The sequence below is a fragment of the Cyanistes caeruleus genome, chromosome 3, assembly GCF_971803275.1.
Source record: "Cyanistes caeruleus chromosome 3, bCyaCae1.hap1.1, whole genome shotgun sequence".
NCBI classification, from domain to species: domain Eukaryota; kingdom Metazoa; phylum Chordata; class Aves; order Passeriformes; family Paridae; genus Cyanistes; species Cyanistes caeruleus.
The window spans coordinates 113480615-113502713 of NC_141703.1; the positions used below are offsets into that span (position 1 = coordinate 113480615).

At 45.8% G+C, this 22099-nt stretch overlaps 1 protein-coding gene across 8 annotated transcripts in view; it reads right to left on the reverse strand.

The window, feature by feature from the left end:
- Window positions 1-22099, reverse strand: part of FAM168A (family with sequence similarity 168 member A) — a 132398-nt gene that overhangs the window by 9755 nt on the left and 100544 nt on the right. For 5 of the 8 annotated variants that reach the window (XM_086883667.1, XM_086883669.1, XM_086883671.1 and 2 more), the window contains 2 exons: window positions 5750-5830; window positions 803-928 (listed from right to left, as the gene is read on the reverse strand). In XM_086883667.1, coding sequence (XP_086739793.1) covers window positions 803-928; window positions 5750-5830 — 207 coding nt within the window. The remainder of the gene's footprint in view (window positions 1-802; window positions 929-5749; window positions 5831-22099) is intronic. The other 3 variants (XM_086883673.1, XM_086883674.1, XM_086883672.1) reach the window with 1 other exon arrangement.

Genomic DNA, 22099 nt, shown 5'->3' on the forward strand with positions numbered 1-22099 from the left:
TTTTAATAATTCTTTTAATAATTAAAAAAAAATATATTTCTTCCTCTCACCTTGCTGTGTAATTGATTTAATTTAGTAGGAAAAAGGAGTCTGGAGTAGCTGGAAGGTGAGGAACTCTCTGACCCCACACCACTCATGCCCCAGATTTAGCAGGAAACAGTCAGGCAGAGGATGCCCCACATACCAGGGAAAGCATCCCAGGGTTTATCAGGGAGCTCATCAGCCCTCCTGGAGGCACTACTTATCCTCTTCAGGGATGAGATGACAAGGCTGCACTGGAAAAGCCTGTTTGACTTGGATCCCTAAACATCTCCTCCCCCTGCTCCTGCTCAGCCAGCCTGCATTACAAGGTGAGAGTTTCAACAGTGCTCCTTGAAGATCAGGCTTTATTTTGGAATTCTGTCAGTTTTAAGGGAATAGGGAATGATGTCCCTTTGGAGATAAACACCTGTGAACAACCCCAGCTTGCTCTCAGGGATCAAACACTCAGCTAAGAGAGAGGCTTCACCTTCTCCACTGGAATTCCTCCTCTGCAGGAGCAGCAGGAGGGTCAGTGCTCTCCTTTTCATGATCCTTCATGGTTTTAATCCATCAAAGCCAGGTTGGATGGGGCTTGGAACAACCCGGTCTAGTGCAAGGTGCCCATGAGGGTTGGAACAAGATGGTCTTTAAATCCCTCCCAACCCAAACCAGTCTTTGATTCTGTGATCCCAAATAATCCTGTCCACAAATCAAGCCCAGCAGGGGAGGCAAACAGGCACAAACCAACCCAGTAAAACCCCAGAAGAAAAGGTTTATTTACTGAATGCTGCAGAAGAAGCCTGGTAGGTTCTGTTCTCGGTGCCGGCGTCCACCGGGAGGTGGAAGGTGCCCTCGGTGGCACAGGACGAGGAGGTCTGGGGCCAGGCCTGCTTCATCAGAAGTGTGGCTTGAATGGAGACAGAGAAGAGGTGTCACACAGAGCCATGAGATACAACTTCCCACACTTATGTCACACTGGAATCACCTTGCTAATCTCTTCCACCCAAGTTCTGACCTGTGAGGTGCTGAGCCCCACGCAAGGGACTTCACACCTTGGTCAGGGCTTGGAAATCTTCCTGGAGTCCCAAGGCTGACAAAGATGTTTCACACCCTCCACATCTGCTCAGACTCTGAATTAATCCTCTCTGAAGGTGCAGCTGTAAATGTGGAGTGTCACAGGGCTGGAAGTTGGGAATGAGGGATTGAGGAGGCTGAGGAGGAATTGGCACCGGGGTCACAACCTGCAGCAGCACAACACATCCTCGTGGATGGAAATCCACCTCCCAGAGAGTGCAGGGAAGCACTGCTGCAGCTCTGCTGGTCCACCAAACCCTCCTGAGACTCTCCTGGACTCAGACAGGAATGGGGAGCATGAAGGACACCCAACAGTGCTGCTTTACTGGCCATCATCAGCTGTGGGAGATCCTCATGGGTGTGAGAGCCACCTGGATGCTGCTCTACTGCTGGAGATGTGGAAACCTGCTCCTTCCTTCTCCTCCTCCTTCAACAGAAAACCAGGAGGTTTGTGGGAAGTCAGAGATTCAAGCCCCATTTCTCCTCCACTCAGCCACTGATCATTTTCTGCTCCAAGTCTCTGCCCTCTCCCAAAGGTTTGGGAGTTATTAAGGATTTCCAGGCTGCCTTGCTTTATTTTCCATGGTAGGCTGCACTCGGGAACATCACACCAGAGAGCAACTCCCAGCGCTGCGACAGAAACACTCCTTCACTTATGCTTTTATTCAGAATCAGATTCATTTTTGCCTCTAGATTTCACAGAGGTTTTAATCTCTGAGACTGATGAGACAGTTCATTCCAATGTTACGTGAATGCTTCCTCTGTGGTTTTCCCTCTCCACATTAAACCTGCCACAAAATCAAGGCAATTTGGGTTGGAGATGGCTGGGAGATTGCCATAGATCTGGATGTTCTTCATTAAATCATGGATCCTCAGAGAATCCATCACTTAAAACTACACAAAAGGTGGACCAAAGAGGCTTCCAGGAACATTAAGGCCTTCTGGTCCTTTGCAATAATTCACAATCTAGCCATGGCTATCTAATATCATTTACGGACTACCTCCAACCAGAGTCTTCTGGATTTGGTTTATCCTCTCACCTAAAAATAAATAAAATAAAGAGTTTTTATCCATTATCAGTTTAATCCCTAGCAAATCAACCAGTGGGAACTGAGCAAACAATGTGAGCTGTGGGTCTCTGCACCACTGGGACTGCTCTGTTTTCCTGACAGGACCTTTAGATGAGGTGGGAATGTTCAGGATATATTTCAAGTGGAAAAGACAAAAAATATGAACCCTTTCAAGCCATTGTAGGATATCTTGCTTCCCTCTGACAACCTCATTTGTGATGGATACAGCCTCCAGCCCTGAACAAAGTTTGCAATAAGCTTAATTCCCCAGGCAGTCCTGTGCCCGAGTGCCTCAAAAGGATGGGAGCATTTATCCTTGGAAAGCCTTGTGAGGCACTACAGGATAATCACCTCTCCAGAGCCCATGATACCCCTTAGGGGACCCACAGGTGTCCCCAAAGAGTCGGTGGGCACCTCTAGAGGATGGCTCAGAGCACTGCTGATGCCACCACTTCCTTCTGTGAAGCAGCCTTTCCTCCTGACAGGATCCAGAAGCAGGAAAGGAGGATCGGAGCCTCCGTCCTGTCCCACGACATTCCCACACAGATCCCTAATTTCTGGGGCTGATTTTAGTTCTGCTCTGTAAGGGCACTACTGCAAAGCCATTACTTTTGCCCTGCATTATTAATAAACACAGCTCCAACCTCAGCCAGCCTCCACGAGCAAAGTGTGTGTCCTACTTTCAGGAAAATAAAAAGGGAGGCTTTAATGAAAGAACTTAAAACAAAACAACCATGAGGAAGACAGAATGCCTGCGAGGGAACATGCACCAGGCTTAATGAAGACATACATAATTTTATTTTTTTTTAATTGTGTCTCTGCAGCAGAGTGATTTTAGATGCTCATTTTTGCATACTTGAAAGGGATTTTTTAAGAACAGTGTCCTAAAAACCAGGCTTATCGCAAGCATGAGTTTGCAGTGCTGGTGTTTTGCCTTGCCTTTACCTCCCTCTATAAACAGTGGGAAAATGCAGCAAGAAAATCACACAAGGCAGGAATTTGAAGTGGAATGGAAAGGAATTGATAGAATCACAGAACATCCTGAGCTAGGAGGGATCAACAAGGATCATCCAGTACTATTCGTGCCCTTGCTTGTAGGGTTCCTCTGGAATAATCTGGGGAATAATTTAATACCTTTTGGGCTCAAACACCAGCAAATATCCACTAGAAACATGGCACTGGGAGAGGGAGAAACCAAGACTGGCTCCAGTTACCATTTTCCTTTCCTCACTGGAGGACTGGAGGACCCAAGAGGACTCCAGACTTCTCCAAGTTCCTCTCCTTGTTTCCTTCTGATGCTGTTACAAAACTTAGGTCACTACATCATTTAATTTCCCACGTGGATCCCAGGATTTTGGGAACAACCATGAGCTGATGCTGACTCCCAGTGAAGCATCAGGGGGTGTTTGGGTAACATCAGGGACAAAAGCACATGGGATTTGAAAACTGGAATTATCTCCACTCAGGGGTTGATCTCCCACCACGACTTTGTACGGAATCCAGCAAAATTCATGAGGTTTGAGGCAAGAGACATCTGAGAGTGAGCAGGAGCAGGGAGGATGATCAGGCTGGGACAGGATGGTTCCATTCAACAGGCCTTGCTTGCAGTTACATCCCAAGAATCCAGAAACCACAAGCTCTTCCCACCCTTTCTAACCTCTATTCCAAGCAGTATGGAGGGGCACCTTTCCCCAGTTAATCTCCATATGGAGAATCAGATGAACCCTTGGTTTGTGATTGCTCTTTAGTGAGCTGGAGGGATTTCTGCCAGCAGGTACCACCTCCTTCTCAGCCTGAGAGCTTTGGGACAGGTCCTTGTCCATGGATGGGATGCCCAGGAGCAGTAATTCTGCTGAGAACATGCAGCATCTCTTTCTTTTTTAGACCCAATGTATAAAATCCCTTAAAACATATTTAGAATTATTCTGCTGTTTCAGAAGTCCAAGATTTTAACCCCCAAGCCGATTCCCAGTGTGTTTGAAGGACACCAGGAACACTCCAGGTTTTTTTCAGCCTCCTGTGTGACAGCAGCTCCTTCAATCTGAGGAAACACTCTCTGTACTGATGAAGGTTTTAACTGAGCCGCTGAACCACAGAATTAGTTCAGCCCAATTCCATTTAACACAGTTGAGGATGCTGTCACTCTGTCACATGTCCCCACTGCTGGGAGATTTTATGGCACTTCTTTTCCATCCCTTAGCTCACAAAATCTCTTCTTTCTTTCTTTCCTCCTGGAAGTCTGCTTTCCATTGAGAAGGGACCACTGAGTGTGGTGCTGGGAGGTCCTGAGCAGCAGAGCCTGCTCCTGCTTCCCAGAGTGGTTACAATGGTTTAATATCCTGCTGCGATATTAAATTGTATTGATTTCAAGAGCTGTAAAAATTGTTTAGAACAGAACCACAGAATTGTTTGGGTTGGAAGGGACACTAAGGACAACCCAGTTCCAACCCTGTGCCTTGGGCAGGGACACCTTTACCTAAACCAGCTCTCTCCAACTTGGCCTCAAGATTTATGGGAAATTCTACAAAAGTTTAAGCATTTTCATTTCAATTTTAATTTCTGAATTTTAGTCTTCCTAGTTTCCTCTCTAGTTTAAAGCTTAGCTTTATGTTCCCCACTGGAAGGTTTTTGTTCACCATACAAAACGACCTGTCAGCTCTCCAGACATCAGGAGATTTCCAAGATGGAAATTATTAAATGATGTCTAAGAAGCAATACAGACCCCCCCCAAAAATCCCTATGATTTGGGGTTTCCTCTCACTTGGGTGTTCCCCTTGGCCACCTGCCCACTCAGAGGAGGAGCTGCTGTCTGCACGACTGGGAACAAGTGACATTTTATAACATCCAGGCCAAAATTCTGGAATGCTGCAGTATTTACATTCCTGCCTGAGCAGGGAGGACATTGCCAGCCTCTGGCAGGACAAGCTACTAATAAATTTATGGGTTTTTTCTTATTCTATGGAGTTGTTTTCATTTAATTCTGCCGGTGTTTTATCCTTCAGGGGAATTTGAGGGTGGTCAGGACAAATCCAGGGAAACAAAAATTGTTTCATGTTCCACGTTAAGGCTTTAATGGGAAGAAATGCAGCTAAAGACCTTATTAAAAGCACATAAACCCAAACAAAACACGACAGATCCCTTCCAGAATCATCCACAATAAACAGTTTTATGGAATATGTGTAAACTGTGATGTGGAGAAGACAAAACCAAAAGATTTTGGCAACAAACCCCTCATTCCTGTTTCATCAGCCTTGGAAAGCGCCTGAGCCTGGGGATCCACTGATTTTATGACAACTGGGAGACTGAAAACTTGGCAATTAAGGGGACAGAGGGTTTAGCAAGACTGGCACAAAGTCCAATTTTTTGTTCTTTATGCAAGCAGCTCTTCCTGCTGCACATTGAGCTCCATTTGGAAGTGTTAAAATCCTGCAGCTCTTCTGAGGCAAAACCATTCAGAATAAACATCTCAAGCAACCAAAATTTGAATCGAAGGGTGAGATATTATTATCTTATTTTTCATCTCCAGTGTGTGCTGGGAAATGGATGAACAAGGAATGTTTTCAGGCTTTTTGCAGGATTTTTACCTGGGGCATAGCCAGGGCTGCTGGTTGGATACATGTTGGGATTGTAGGCCGGGGCAGCAGTGGGATAGCCCGTTGGATAACCTGAAAGGAGAGAAAAACAGGAATTAGGATTATATCAGTCAAGTAAGGATGGCACCCCTGAAAAGCAATAAACAATCTGTGTGAGCACAGAGGACACCGAGGGAGAACACAGGGGGATGCTCTGGGAATAGGAAGGACTGTGATGGTGCTCCACAGACTTACATGTGACATCATCAATATTTCATCTTTATTCCTGTAGGAAACAAGGATCAGAATGCAGAATGCAGGTGTGCTCACTGTGATTTGGAGAAAACTGTTGGGAAAACTCATACTCTGAATGGAATTCAGGTACAAAACCCCACCAGCACAGCGAGACAGGAGAGTTTCCTGGGCTGCGTGGCAGCACTTTGGAGAGCTCAGCACTTGCATAAAGCAGAGTTTGTTGCTGAAGGGAAGGCAGGGATCCTGCAGGAAAACACAGCATCCTTGTATTCACCCATGGCTGCACAAGTGCCACTCCCAGGAGGGACCCGATGACCTGCCAGGCCACCTGGAAGGAACGCGCTCCGACCCGCTGGAGCCGTGCAGGCTTTAATGGGCACTTTGGGGAGGGCTGCAGAGCATCTTCAGTTTGCATCAGCCTCACCCAGACAGGTCAGAGGGAGTTCAGGGGAATTATGTTATGGAAGTGGGGGGCTGGAAATCGTGGCACACCCCAGAGCCTGTGTGCACCCACACAGTGCAGGTGTTCAGCATCCAACTCCTACTTCACTGGAAATTCCTGTCCTCTGTGGAGACCACAGACACAACCTCTGCACCTCAGTCTGCTCCTTTTCCACACAATCACACAATGTCTTGAGTTAGAAGGGACCCACAGGGGTCATCCAGGACAGCCCCTGTCCCTGCCCAGACCCTCCAACAACCTCACCCTGGGCATCCCTGGCAGTGCTGTCCAAAGGCTCCTGGAGCTCTGGCAGCCTCGGGGCCGTGCCCATTCCCTGGGGAGCCTGGGCAGTGCCAGCACCCTCTGGGGGAAGAGCCTTTCCCTAAAACCCAACCTAAACCTCCCCTGGCACAGCTCCAGCCCTTCCCTGGCTGCTGTCACCATTTTGCTCCTCATTTCCTTCAATTCCTTGGAAGTTTTCCCTACTGAAAAGAGTAACACCTGAATGACTCCATCCTTCTTAGGTGCTGCTGAGTAAATCCCCCTGGCAGAGTGAATGGGACCCGTTAAATCCTACTTTGCTGGTGGACAATTCGGCTTTGCTGCGTGTCACCACCCGCTTTATCTGTGTGTCCCCTTGGCCATCATCCCAGAGCAGAGCCAATGGAATGGCCCTTGGAGAATGTTTCCATGCCAAGCCCCACTGATACTGGCTGTTGGCTGCCAGCAAAGGCTGGAAGGAGGTAATTAGCGGTGGATTTACACCCGTCCTTTTTAGTATTTTATTTTATTTTATTAAATAAAAGCGAGCGTGGGTCCACCCTTCCCTCTTCTGAGCGACAAAGCACAGTCCCCCCTCCCATGCCCCAAATCCCACTGCTTTCAAACCCTGGCACCACTGACTTCTGTGCCAAAATGCTGAGGTTCATTTGAATAAATCTAATTCAACAATCATGACCGCTGTACTGGAATAAATGACTGGATGTTCTACCCTCTCATTTTCATCAGTGATATATTTGGCTTCTAAATCAGGTTAATTAAAAATTGCTGTAGTTAATGTTGGATAAGCAGCAGTTTAACAGATTTTTTTTTTTTTTAGGCTACACAGAACTCTGTTGTCATCGTACCCAGGAATATCTAAAGCCTTTCAGCAATCAAGAAGCTCCTTAAAAAGTTATTTGCAGATCCAGTGATTGCAAGCAGAGCATTAATGATGAAGAGATTAAATCAGAAATATCCCTTCTCTCCAGTTCATTAGAAGATAACCATGTCTTTTCCAGGACATGCACTGCTCCACACTCTCCCTGTTTCCTCCTGACAATCTGGCCAGGGGTGCTAAACCAACTCCAGTTCACTTCTTGAGTATTTTCCTTAAAATCCTCCCACCTGAGTTTCTCCACAGAGTTTTACCTTCCTGGCACATGGTTTAGTGGAATCCCAGACTGGTTGGGGTTGGAAGGGACCTCAAAGATCATCCAAATTCCAGCCCCCTGCCACGAGCACAGATGATGATGGCTGTGTGTGCCATGGCGTTGAGAAGTCCCTTGCTCACTTGCAAGGGATCTAGATGACAGTCTCTTGGGGACCCAAGAGGTTCTTCTGACCTTTGCTGCTGGAAAATCTCCCCAAATAAGCCCTGAATCCCACAAACTGCTGCAGTCTTTAGTAATAATCCTTAATTAACAGTCCTTAGTCACCAGCCATGACAAACACAGTCCTGTGGGGCCCCAAATGTTCCACCTGTGCCCTGTGAGGTGCCACCAGCACTCACCCACTGTCAAATTCAGGGAAAAAACCTTCTTTACTCAGACCAGAATTGGGGTTATATGTTAGGAAAAGACCCTGAAGTAAGCCAAACCACAGGAAAAGTGTGGCTTTGGGTAAGATTTTCCATCCAGCCAAATATTGAAGGATTTATTTCAGGCAGGTGGAAGCAACTGCTCATTTACAGAATCACAGAATTGTTTCACTTGGAAAAGACCTTCAGGACCATCAGGTCCAACCTCACCCCAGCACTGCCAAGGCCATCACTAACCCATGTCCCCAAGTGCCACATCCACACCTATTTTAAATCCCTCCAGGGCTGGGGACTCAATTGGTCCTCCTTTTATTTTTGGGTTTAGTTTCTGCTTGGCAGGACTCTTCCTTACTGTGGTATCTTTTGTTGTTCTGAAGGTAAGTCATGGCTGGGTTTGGATTAATTTTGGCTCCAATGAATACGATTTCTATCAAGGAAGCTTTAATAGCTTTGGATGCAAAAAGAAGCTCTGCTCTGCACTATCTTCCACTCTGATCTCATAAACTTTGATAAGTGCTGACCTCCAGCAAGAAAACTTGTCCTTTCTATTTTAAGGCAAAGCAGAGATGGGAAAGGTAGAGGAAAATTAATGTGGTTTGCTCCTTTTTTTGGATATAGCAAAAAATAAGAAAGTAGCAGAATCTGGGGCAATTTGTGCCAGATGAAACATGCCTGGAAAGTCCCAGCACTCAAAATCCAGCAGGTTTAAAAATACATGAGACATTTTTTATTTATCAGGGCCTGTTGCGATTGGACAAAGGGAAAGGTTTCAAACTGAAGGAGAGTTGATTAAGATGAGATATGAAGAAGGCATTTCTTACAATGATAAAACATTGGCACAGGGTGCTCAGAGAAGCTGTGGCAGAACCTGGATCCCTGGAAGTGTCCAAGGCCAGGCTGGACAGGGCTTGGAACACCCTGGGATAGGGGAAGGTGTCCCTGCTTGGCAGGGGTGGAATGGGATGAGCTTTAAAGGTCACTTCTGACTCAAAACTACTCCATAATCCTGTAAGTTTTATATCTTACTGGTTTTCAGCCTTTATAATTTGTTTGTTGGCTCTTCTTTATGCCCCAAATAATCCCAAATAAAGCTCCCACATGGAAGCAAAAGCTGTGGTCCCCCATGGTGGTCCCCATGTCTTACATTCCCTAAACAAAATCTGGATCCAACCACCAGGAATGACCTCAGGAGAGGTAACAACACCAAAGCATCCAGCATCCTGCTCTGATTTTCCTCCTGGGAAACCTAGGAAACTTCCTGTAAATCCCTGTTCCTGTTGCTGACACTGCTGCCCTCCTGCCACGTCTGTCCTGCCTCGTCACCTTGAATGAAAAACAGCAGAAAGAGGCTCAAACCCCCTTGACATGCAAATGTCAGCAACACAAAGAAAATATCCTTTGCTTTCTATGGATCTTCACATGACAAGACTCTCGTCTCTGCTGGGCTTGAGGCTTTGCAGTGGTGCAAAAGGAAAGAAAATGAGATGAAAAATATTGAACAAAATTTATTAGATTGCTCATAGTAGAAATCCAAAGTTGTTTTGTGGCTTATTTTAATTTAATATCATCTCCACAATCAATAGGAGTAAGAAAGGCAGTGTTCACTTAATCTCCTCCCCAAGGAAAACACACAGCACTCCAGCTCTGGGAAGCAATGACTGAGCTGCCTTAAGAATTACCACACAATAACTGTGCAAAGCAAAAAGCACACGGGGCTGCATCAAGTAGGTATTTAAAAGCCATCTTTAATTTTTCATGTATTTTAAATGTTTCTGTATCAAAATCATCTGAATAACACCCAAACAATGGCAGCACACAAGTGCTGAGGCTCTGAAGGTTCTCCTGAAATTCCTGAAAGAGAATTTGCTTCTCCTTGGCTACAGAGCCCATGCTTTGGTCCTGTCTCAGCCTCCCACCCCCTGGGAGTTGTCACTAACAGCACTGAATTCCAGAATGTGCCATTTCACTTTTTCAAGAGTAGTTTCATTGACCACTATCTGATCAAGGCCTTAATTGCTACATGCAGCTGACATTAATTTACAAGACAAAATATTCTCCTTCATTCTTTTTCTTTGCGAGTCTCAAGCAGTGCAGACTCCTGAAAGCGGCCTGTGTGTCACAAGGATTTTTACAGGGACAGATGATAAAGTCCTTTATCTAAGGGCAGGACAAAGCACTATAAAACCACACTTCAACTCCTTGAACCAAGGACTTCAGCTCCACTGCTGCAATTGAGAGCTCATTAACCACCAAGCCCAGAAGGAAAAGCCAGGCAGCCACACAAAACTGTCCCTCTTGTGGCATTCATTGCTCCCAGGTGGGTAAAGAGGAGAAATTATTTGCTGCCCAGGGCAGGGGTGAGGCCCCATGCCTGAAGCCACGTGGATGTGGTGCTCAAGGACGTGGGTCAGCGGTGGCTTTGGCAGTTCTGGGGCAATGGTTGGACTCAGTAATCTTGGAGGGCTTTTCCAAGCTGATTCTGTGATTCTGTTTTACCAACCCTCCTTCTAAACCCCGTTAACCACTGCCCATCCCTTTGTTTCTGCTGAGTGACAGCTTTGAAGCTGCAGCAGCCCCAGGAACATTTCTGCTTTATGATCACCTCCTCGGGTCAGCCAGATGGAGCCAAAGCATTTTCCCCTGCAAAACACTTTCATGTGCTATTTTAAGCCCATCCAGCATTTCTCATTCTTTATTGCCCAGCCCTCAGAAACTCTTCAAAAATAGGATTTACAAGCACCTTCTCAGGACAAAAACGTAACTTCATGCCTTCAACTACATGCAGCTGTAAATCCATTCCCTTTAGAGTGATTGGGAATTTATTTCTGCAGAAAATCACGTTGGGAAATGAACGTGCAGATCTGGCACTTGAGGAATTACCCCAGAAGTGAGAAATGAGAGATCAGACACCATGTAGGCTCCCTGGCACAGCTCCACCAAAGCCTCCACCAGCCAGACTTGCAGCCAAGGCCCTTGAACGTTGATTGCTGGGAGCAGTGACACCGGAAAGAATGTGCCTGGCGACGTGCTGGAGAGGGGACACGGAGAAAAGAGCTGGGAAAGACATCTGGGAACTCATTGTGCACTGGAAACCAGCCTCCAAAGATGAAGAGCTCCAGCATTTCCAAAAGGACTTGCAGCAGGGGTGTCATCAAAGCTTGCTCTCCCATGGCATGAGTCAATCTCTTTCCAGAAGGATCTTCCCAGCCTGCCTGGCTCTTCACACAGCTGCAGAGCTCTGGGCTTAGGCCGTGCATCTCCTCCTGCCTTTTGGGGAGCTGTTCCCAGGGAATATCCCTCGGCACATGGGATTTAGGGAGGTCAGCTCTGAGCAGCTTCTTACCCAGGGCACTGCCAGACCTTCCCTGCTCAGTGGGAACAGTTTAAAACATCACTGGGTGAATCCTGCTCTGCCAGCTCAGGGCAGGAAGGATGGGATATCCTTTCCTTTCTTCCCTCATCACACAGATCCATTTTTGTGTGATGGGACACATTTCCATGGCTGGTTCTCCTGGCAGGAGATGCCTCTCCTTGGACAAGCAGCCAGGTAAATGCACTTGGGGGCATTTACCCTCCTCCAGGGGCTGGAGCAGGTTTCATTTCCCACTGATCATCCCACAGAACCACAGCTACCCCATCACTCACTCACTCACTCGCTGCCTTGCCGTGAAACTATTCCAGCCCACTCATGCTAAATGGATGTAAAAATAGAGGAAAAGCTGAAAGCAAGGGTGGGACTGTTCTGAAGAGCAAGTTAATGGATGGTTGAGAATCCAGCATTTCTGAAGGCTCTGAGGATAATAAATACATTTGTTCCCATGAAAAAATGCCACCCCCTTATTACTGTTTCAAGGCTCATCAGCCCAAGAGTGGAGCAGTCAAATGAATGTGGATGCACCAGACACAGCAATGGCTTTAAAAAAAGATTTGCTCTCACATTTGACTATCTCACTCTTGGAGACCTTTTACAGTTGATTTTTTTTCCCCCTGAAGGGTCCTTCCATTTATATAAACAGCAGCTATTTCCTGCTCATTACCCAGAGCCATGCAAAACTGGACTTCCACTGTCCCAGGTTGCTCCAAGCCCTGTCCGACCTGGCCTTGGGCACTTCCAGGGATCCAGGGAGGGATCCAGGGGCAGCCACAGCTTCTCTGGGCACCCTGTGCCAGGGCCTGCCCACCCTCACAGGGAACAACTCCTTCCCAAGATCCCATCACTCCATTCCCAAGATTATGAAGACATTACACAGCGGGAGGCAGGCTCCCCAGAAGGGGAGGCAGCTCTGGATTTGCAGAGCAGAGGATGAGGAAGGAAGAGTGCAGGTCTTCTCTGGTGAGAAGATGTCTGTCCCTCCTTCTGTCTTCCTTCCTCTCCCTCCCCAGGATCACAGCTTGATCCAGGGGGTGGTGAATTCCATTTGTATGAAAGCACGTGCTCCTTAAGGAATTCTCCTTATGGGTTAGCCGCATTTTTCATGGTAAGCACAACGCTTGGAGCTCCACAGGCATCACCCCTAACACAACCGTGCTGCTGCAACCTCACAGAGAAACCCAACCGCCCCAAAATGCTGACAAAACCCACAGGAATCTGCAGGGAAATATTTTCTTTTGATGACCATTTCCTTTATATTGCACAGACTCCTAAGAAAGGCCGGCTGACAGCGCTGGGAGCGGCAGAGGGGCCTCTGGCATGGGCTGATGGAGAGAAAACCTCCAGCTCCTGGCAGGACAGCTTAGACACGTGGCACTGCTTGTTTGTCTCCATTCCACAGGGTCACAGTGTTGACACAATGGGGTCCTGCCTGCCTGGAGGAGCTTTTCCCAGCTGGAGGTCAAAGACAAGGGGATGGATGCTGGGGCCTCCCTGCCCTGAGGAGCTGCAGAATCCTGGCTGCTTGGGAATCTGGCTGGGCAAGCGATGATTTTGCACAGCACTCGGAGCTCTTCCATGGGACTTTGTGGTTGCACGATGCCATATGTCAGCTGGAAGCTGTTTCCTTCATCATGCCAGGAATTAGGAGAATTTATGAGCCCAAAAAGATATTAAGAAAATGACAGAAGCACTGTTTTGGACACACATTGCCTTGATTTTCTCTTGCTCAGACTAAACTTGCTTTCAGACCGGTTTTTTAAGGCTCAATACAGTTGCAAGCTGTTGGACACAAGAGATTGTTCCACTCTTATTTCAATTCACCCTCAGTTTTACTTCCCACCTATATCCAAAACAAACCTCCCAGGCCTTACTGCAGCTGTCTGGGTACGGGATCATTTGGGTGAGCAAAACTCATCCTGAAAACTAGAAGCAACTGTCCAAAAATATTAGAGAGATTGTTGATTGCTTGCTGCACACACTATAAATAAACCAGAGTGACAGAACTTGTCAGACTGTCAATCAATATCACTTCTGGGCCAGAGACATGTGTCATATCCTCTCCTGTGTTCAGACAAAGCTCAGTGGGAAAGAAGTTCTGGAAAAGGGTTTAAGTTGTGCAATATTGATTCTCCTTGCAACGATTTGCTTTTGTTCTGTATTTGAAGAATCCAAAGTAGGATATGAACAGCCCCTACTGATAAAACAAAAAGGTTTGTTGCTCCACAGGAAAGTGGAAGCCTGAGATAAAGAAGCTCCTTTGCAGTTTTTCTTAAATACTGAATTGTGGCTCAGCCTTATCCAATGTTACCCAGGGAAATATTTAGATGGAAAGATTTAAAATAAATTAACATGGCAGAAGAGTGCTCAGTTTGAAACAGACCATGTAGTATTACAATCCCAGGATGGTTTAGGTTGGGAGGGACCTTAAAGCTCATCCAATTCCAACCCCTGCCATGGCAAGGACACCTTCCACTATCCCAGGGTGCTCCAAGCCCATCCAACCTGATTTTGGACACTCCCAGGAATGTCTTCATTTGCTTTTCAGTCATGAATTTGCCATTTCCCTGAATTTGTGGAGGGTGAGGAGAGCTTCACCTGGATGCTCCTGGTCTGCTCTGGCAGGGTTTTTAGGGCAGCTCTAGAGGGGTGTGAAGGCCCTTCCTGGAGCAGTTGGGAATAGAAATGCAGACAGGACTCCATGCTCTCCACACCCTCAGGTTATAGCAAGATATTTACAGTAACTGCTCAGAAAACAGCCCTTTGTGATGTCCAAAATGCACTTGTTCATCTGGCTAATTTTCAATCCATCCTTTTCAGCTCTGCTCCCAAGCCAGGAGCTAAAAAGAGAATCAGTTCAAGCCCCATTTTTTTGCTCCAGCTGTAATTCCTGATGTCTTCCTAGATCCTGGAACTGGGAATTTGCCCCTGTTTTCTGTCTATCATAATTTCTTTTTTTCTGCCAAGCTGGTATTTACAACAACTGGGTACAAAGCAGAATCCTGGAATGATTTGGATTGTAAGAAGTGATGGCAAAAAGCTCCTTGCTTTTAGTTTTTATTATTCAAAATGCTTGAAGTGAACTTTTCAGGTTTGGAACCACCTTAAAAAAATGGTATTCCAGGTGTGTGGCCAAAGCCAAGGTGCCCAGCACCGCCCTGAGTATGATCAATGATTAATACAACAGAAGCTGCCTGGTAATTAATCAATTAATCAGTAATCCATCAATTAATTGACTAATTAAGTCTCTCTATAGCACAAACACTGTCCTGGCTCCCATCTTTGCTTTTTATACTCCACACTGTTCTCTGGCATTGGCAGCATCCTCCTGATTTCATCCTTGATTCACACCCTTAAACAACATCTCTGGGGACACCAAATTTCCTATTTCAGCTCATTTTAGTAACAGGCAACTCCAGAAGAGCCCAAAACCAGTTACAAATCAAATTACTGCCCCAAAGGGCTGGTGTGAAAGTACGAACGCAGTGATTTTCATTTGCAAAGCTAAAAATCCAAAATGATAAAATATTTAGGGTTACAAGAAGAAGCCAAACTCAAAATTCAGGTTCAGGGATCACAACAGCCTTAGATATTGAAATTTTTAAATGCTCATTAACTTTCAAATGTCCATATGGTATTTTGGACATTTTGGCCTCAGACCAGAGAAGTGAATTGCTCTCAAATCCATTGGCTATGGACAAACACAGCAGCAGATGGAGCACACAGAGAATATTAACAAAAGCAGGTTTTGGGTGTTAAAAGGCTTAATGGGTCTCTCACATGTATTTGGGCCAGGAGATCGGATTCAAATTGTGCTTGGGGGGAGCTGAGAATCCCTAATATTTGAACTGGCAAAACTCCACAATGCTGTTTGTAAAACAGCTCTGGTGGCAATAAAATCTGATTTCACCAGTTTGGAAGTGCAAAGGTTCTGTCAGAAAGGCAGCAGGGATACAGGGATCCCATGATGATCCCTTATCTCAAGGTTTTTGTTATTGATTTTCCAGCCAAGAGCTGGGATGAGATTCCCTGTTACACCTGACCCTGAGAACCCCACCAGCTCCTGCCCAACTCACCAAAATCCAGGGAGGAAGAACAGCACTGGAATCATGGGGCTGTGCAGCATTTACTACTTCTGGTTCATAAACTAAGTTTTTCAACCCCTAAAGAAGTGTTCTAAACCATGTTCATGTCCTATAATCCCTCTCCTAAAAAAAACCACAACCCAAACTAATTTCTGGGAATACTTGAATTAGAGTTCTGTTTTTGCACTGGATGTTCTGATACAGCACCTCTTCAGAAAGCTTGGGAAGATAAAAAAATAAATACAAAAAAGCAAATAGAAATCCCTTCTTTCCATCCTGTAAATATTTTATTCCTTACAAAAAGCCTGGAAGAAACTCCAAACATAATAAACCCCACAGCTGAGGGGTGACAGCCTAGGATGTTTTAGCACAGTTTTCATTTGCTTGCTTTAAAACAAAGATTTCTACACTAGTCCAGCTCAGCAAAACAAAGCAATTACTAATTAAGTAAATTACATTTTATGGTTGAAATGCAATCCTCCTGGTTGCTCAAGCAGGTAAAAAGTGACAAATTTGTGGTAACTCCTCTTTTACTTGTTTTTTGACACAGGCAAGCAGGCAGGCTTGTTTAAAAAAAAAAAAAAATCACAAGATTTGTGTGGGGCAATTATTTTACATGGATAACTGAGAGACCCCTGTGACTGTCAGGATGGATGGCAGATGGAGAGCGAGGGAGGAGGATGGAAAATTTCTTCATGGAAAGGATTGTCCAGGCTGCCCAGGGAAGTGGTGGAGTCCCCATCCCTGGAGGGATTTAAAAATCCAGATTGCTCAAAGCTCCATCCAACCTGGCGTTGGAGACTTCCAGGGACAGGGGGAATTAAATGTCCTTGGGGCACTCTCTGCCCCCTCATTTTAGAAGGGCAGCATTGGGTGGTGTTTAGGGAATAGTTGTGACTTTAACATCCTCCAAGGATTTGGGGATTATGTGCTGTGCTCCCAACAATCCTCTCAGGAATTCCATCCAGGAGCTGATTTCTCAGCAGAAATGTGGGGACCTGGCAAATCCAAAATGAGTCATCATATTGCAGGTAGTGAGGCTGCCTTAAAAATAACACATCCAGTGTGGCTGGGAAACAGCAAAAAGGATCAGCAGTTCCCTCCAGGAATAGCAAATTAGAGTAATGGACTGGGATGGAAAAGAGAGAGGGAAAAAGAGAAAAGCTCAGAAGTTAAAGAAGTGAAAGGCACGATGTCGAGCAAAATAAAATCAGAGGATTCACATCAGCCCCCTCCTGTATTGGGGGCTGCTGGGTTGAAAAATCAGCTTAAAAAAGGGAAGATGACTAATTATGGTTTGGGACTCAGAATATCAGCAGGCTTCAGTTTTACCAGCAGAACCTGAGGGATCATTTAAGTGAGGAGCGTAGATAAGGAGAGGGAAGAGGCATCCAGAGGAATCTCTTGGATGGACTTAAAAATTGTTATCAGAAAAACTAACAGAATAAAATTATCATTCATTCATGGCTTCAAATGTACTTTGTAAAGTATCATTTGAGGCACATGAAACTGAAAAATAGCAATATATACACATAAGTATGGAGTATGGAGAGAATCATTGAATGGTTGGTGGAAGGGGACATTAAAGCTCATCCAGTTCCCCCCCTGCCATGGGCAGGGACACCTTTCACTATCCCAGGCTGCTCCAAGCCCTGTCCAACCTGGCCTTGGACACTTCAGGGATCCAGGGGCAGCCACAGCTGCTCTGGGCAACTTGTCTTCTCTACAGAGTCAAAACTCCTGGCAGGTTTTGTCTTCTGCCTCAAAATGTTAATAGGAACAGTTGAGAAATAAAGGATGGGCTGAGGTTGTGCCTACATTTAAAAAGAACTACAATAGGTAAAATAAACCAAGTTTGTATTTATCCTGGCACAACATGACTGGCAGCACACTGTCCCTCAGTGGTGCTTCTGTAGGCAGTGGTGCTGCTTTCCCTTTAGATCCCCTGAAATCCTCCTCTGCCTGGATTTGTGCCTCCCACTCCATCTCAGCACATCAGAGACCTCCCATCAACCACAAAGTCCTGGTCTACTTCCAAGCAGGGCAAGCAGAAACAGCATCTATTTTATTGGATAGGGTTATTTTAAAAGCTCTATGTAAAGAATGCATTTAAATTATTCTAAATCCTCAGCTCTATGAAACACTGAGACAATTTCTCATCTCTCTAAGCTCTTTATGGATTCACACTTTACACACATTGCCTGGAGAAGCTGTGGCAGCCCCTGGATCCCCAAAGTGTCCAAGGCCAGGTTGGACAGGGCTTGGAGCAGCCTGGGACAGTGGAAGGTGTCCCTGCCTGTGATGGCAAAGGAGGCTCTGAGGAAGCTTTTCCAAGGCCTAAAGAAATCAGCAATTTCCTCCAGGAATCTGGTTTTAACAGACTGATTGGAAATGGAGCAGCCTTAGGAAACTCTCCTGAAGATTTTGCTGCTTCTTTTAAACACAAGCAAGTGGCAGTTCCAGGTCACCTGGCAAACATCAAGTGGGTCAAACGCAGTTTGATGTCACCTCGGTGCACGGTGACATCTTGTGTGTCCTCGCTGGCACAAAGTGACTCCTTTTGGTCAGATATCCACCAGGCAGCTGGTCAGGCAGTGCTCCTGTTCAATGCTAATGAACTTCTGCAGATTTTCAGGACAAAATCAATGCATTACAATTAATTTATCCCAGTGTCTGTCCTGCAGGATCTCCTCACTGCAATAAATCAAGGGAAACCACGACTGAGCACCAGTTCCATTTCCTAGGTGGAATTCTAACGTGTGGCACTCACCCCCTGCTTGCCCAGGTCACCAATGGCTCAAATCTAAGCTGCTGTCCTTAAATAAAGTAAAATGAGACCTGAGATCCAAAATCCAGCTGAAGCCAAGCAGTGCCACAGCACTGCCATCAAGAACTGAGCTTTCTGCTCCATTCCTTTTCAAAAATTACAGGACCAACAGCAAAGAAATTGAGAAACATAACAAGAATTGAAAGACTCCCTTTTAGCATTTAATTTCCAGTAAGACAAATTAATGAGAACTCTATTAGAAGTCTGGAATTTTCTAAATTTACATTGGAAACGTTTCAGGAAATGTGTTTTAGTTCAAAGTATCACAGAATCACAGATGGTTTGGGTTGGAAAGGACCTTAAAGCTCATCCAATTCCACACCCCTGGAGTGGGCAGGGACACCTTCCACTATCCCAGGTTGCTCCAAGCCCCATCCAACCTGGCCTTGGACAGTTGCAGTGATCCAGGGGCAGCCACAGCTTGGAAAATGTATCTGACTTGCAAATGTCAAGGAGAAGAAATGACCTGAGGCCAGTTTGTCACTGTCACAGCTCCGGTTGAGTAAGTTTTAAAAATGCATGAAGACAATCATCATTTTTTGCAGCAGAATTTTTTCCCTATCAAAAATACACTAACACACAAATACCTCAAGAGTTTTAATCTAAAATAGCTTTATAAAAGGCTCTCAAAGGCTGTAAGTCACAACTAAAAATGCTTTTAATGCCACAAAATAGGAAGCAAAGTTTTACAGCAGGATAATTTGTATAAAATTCCAGACTGGTTTGAGTTGGAAGGGACCTTAAAAAATATCTCATTCCAACCACTTGCCATGGCAGGGACACCTTCCACTGTCTCAGGTTGCTCCAAGCTCTGTCCAGCCTGGCCTTGGACACTTCCAAGGATCCAGGGGCAGCCACAGCTGCTCTGGGCACCCTGTGCCAGGGCCTCACCACCCTCACAGGGAGGAATTCCTTCCCAATATCCCATCTAATAAAGTCATTCCATGATCATATTCTCAGTGTTGAGAACTGTCATCAGTCACATGGCAAGTTGCTGGAGAAATTTATTCGCATAAACACAGGCCTCTGGGATCCAAAGTTTGATCACAGTGCCTTGGACTGGTCCAAGGTTATCAGCCAAGTGGAAGAAAGGAATTTCCAGAATGGGCCTATTTAACAGCAGAAGTATTTCAGGAAGAGAATTATTGTGGGTATGATGTCACACATTCCAGAGAACGTTTAGATGTGCTCACTAAAAGGAAAGAATGCAATGGAAGGAATAGAAGAGATTAGAGTGGAATTGTTCAGTTGGAAGGGATCTACAACAATCAATCCAGCTGCAAACTGGGTTCAGTTCAAAGGTTCAGTCAGTATAAATTGATATCTGCAGCTTCAGTGCTCACCCTGCAGGAACCTGAAAAACTGGAGAATAAAAGATGTTTAGGAGATCAGCTCTGGGAAAATCCCCTCTCCTCCAAGGTAAAAGCAACAGCATGATCCTGGGAAATACATCCCACATACACAGAGTCTATATCCACATAAGCATCTACTTATGTGCTCCTTTGCTCTTTCCACAGGGCTTCCATTCCATTCCATTCCATTCCATTCCATTCCATTCCATTCCATTCCATTCCATTCCATTCCATTCCATTCCATTCCATTCCATTCCACCCCATCCCATCCCATCCCATTCCATTCCATTCCATTCCATTCCATTCCATTCCATTCCATTCCATTCCATTCCATTCCGTCCTGCCGTGTCTCTCCCTTCTCCCCTCCACCTAAACCTTTATCTGGCAGGACCCCATCCCAAAGAGCCAAGGTAAACATCCCACATCCCCTCCCATCCCCTGATTCACCCAACAGGATACCCTGGCTAAACCCAAACAGGTGACAAGTGGCAGGTCACCAAGTCAAAGCCCAGAAGCCATCCCCACCACCTTCCTCCCTGTTCCTCTCCGAGATCCTCCTGGCAGCTACGACAGATTTTGCTTCTCAGACCGCTCCCACACCTCCCAGACTGCTGCAGTTCCACACTTGCACAGCAGAACCTTTGCCACCCAGCACGGCAGGCACTGCCTCACCTGCCCCCTCTCTCCTGGCTCCCTTTATTCCAGCCTGGGAGCTGCAGGCTCTCCCTGCAGACACACACTGGAGTCTGTGAGGATCAAGGAATATCCATCTCCGCAGACAGAGCTATTAATAGTCACTCACCTCTCCAACTGCAAATTCCAGGCTCTTCACAGCCAATCCTCACCCTCCTTAAATGTCTCTTCTCATCACTATAACCCTCTCAGTCTACTGAAAGCCCAGTATTTTAATCTTGCAATATTAAAGACGATTCCAGCAGGCACTTCAAAAGGAAAGGAGCCAATAAGAAACAAACAGTTTGAGGTCGGGGTCTTTCCCTGCTCAGCTCACAAAATAAAGAGGTGAGATTCCTTCCCCCTTCGATTCCTCTGTGCAAATTTTAATTGCTTTTCTGACATCTACAGAATGTAATCTTCTTCCTGTGTTGTTCCTAGGATTAGGGCAGGACGAAGGTAAAGCTATTTTTGATTAATATGGAAATCAGAAATTACTTTCCAGAGAAAACTGGGGACTGTTCCTAATGCTGCTTTATCTTTGGGGAATTACAAATCTGAAGAGTAACAAGAGTGAGTTGGCAGCTTGCCGAGTCTTCCAACCTGTGCAAAATATGCTTAAAGACTTGCAAAAATCTCTTCTGATGGAAATATGTGATTAATATAGTTAAGGGAGTGTTCAAGCTGAAGACAAAGAGAGTTAAATCCCCACAGAAAGAGGAAAAAAAGGTGAGGGGGGGCACACGGTACAAAGAAATCTTCCCATGTTTTAAGAGAAATGTAATAGTTAATGTAACGGTTGAATTTGTTCCCAATTCAAAGCTGTTCTTACTGAAATACAAATATTCCTCATGACCATTCAGCAGAATTTCTAATGGGTGAAAATGTGAAGAATCCAGTGGCATCCAGCTCCTCCTATTTGTGTGAAGGGAAGAATTTGGAGGGAAATAAAGAAATACGAGGGGATGGAATGAAAGGACAAAAGAGAGTGACTTTAAACTAAATGAGTGTGGGTTTAAATGGGATGTTGGGAAGGAGTTCTGCCCTGTGAGGGTGGGCAGGCCCTGGCACAGGGTGCCCAGAGAAGCTGTGGCTGCCCCTGGATCCCTGGAAGCATCCAAGGCCAGGTTGGATGGGGCTTGGAGCAACCTGGGATGGTGGAAGGTGTCCCTGCCATGGCAGGGGTGGAATGGGATGGGCTTTATGTTCCTCTTAACTCAGTCTGGGATTTTGGGGTTCTGTATCTGGGGATAAAGACTCAAAGCCATGTCAGCAGTCCCATCTTCCTGCCAGGAGTGCCTGCAGGAGTTGGAAACTGAAGATGATTTAGGAGTAAAAAAGGGACATCCTGACAGGCCTAAGCCTGGGAAATTTCCCCCGAGTTCCCTGTGAAGTCCCCCCAGAGCCCTGTTCCCACAGAGCCATGCGTGTTCACTGAATAATGGGATGCCTGTGGAAAACCAACCATATATTGTAGTACTTTTTTATGTTATCATTGGATGCGTGAGATTAATGGGATTTTCAAATGGAATGGCAGCACTTCAGCTATGCCTGGAAACAA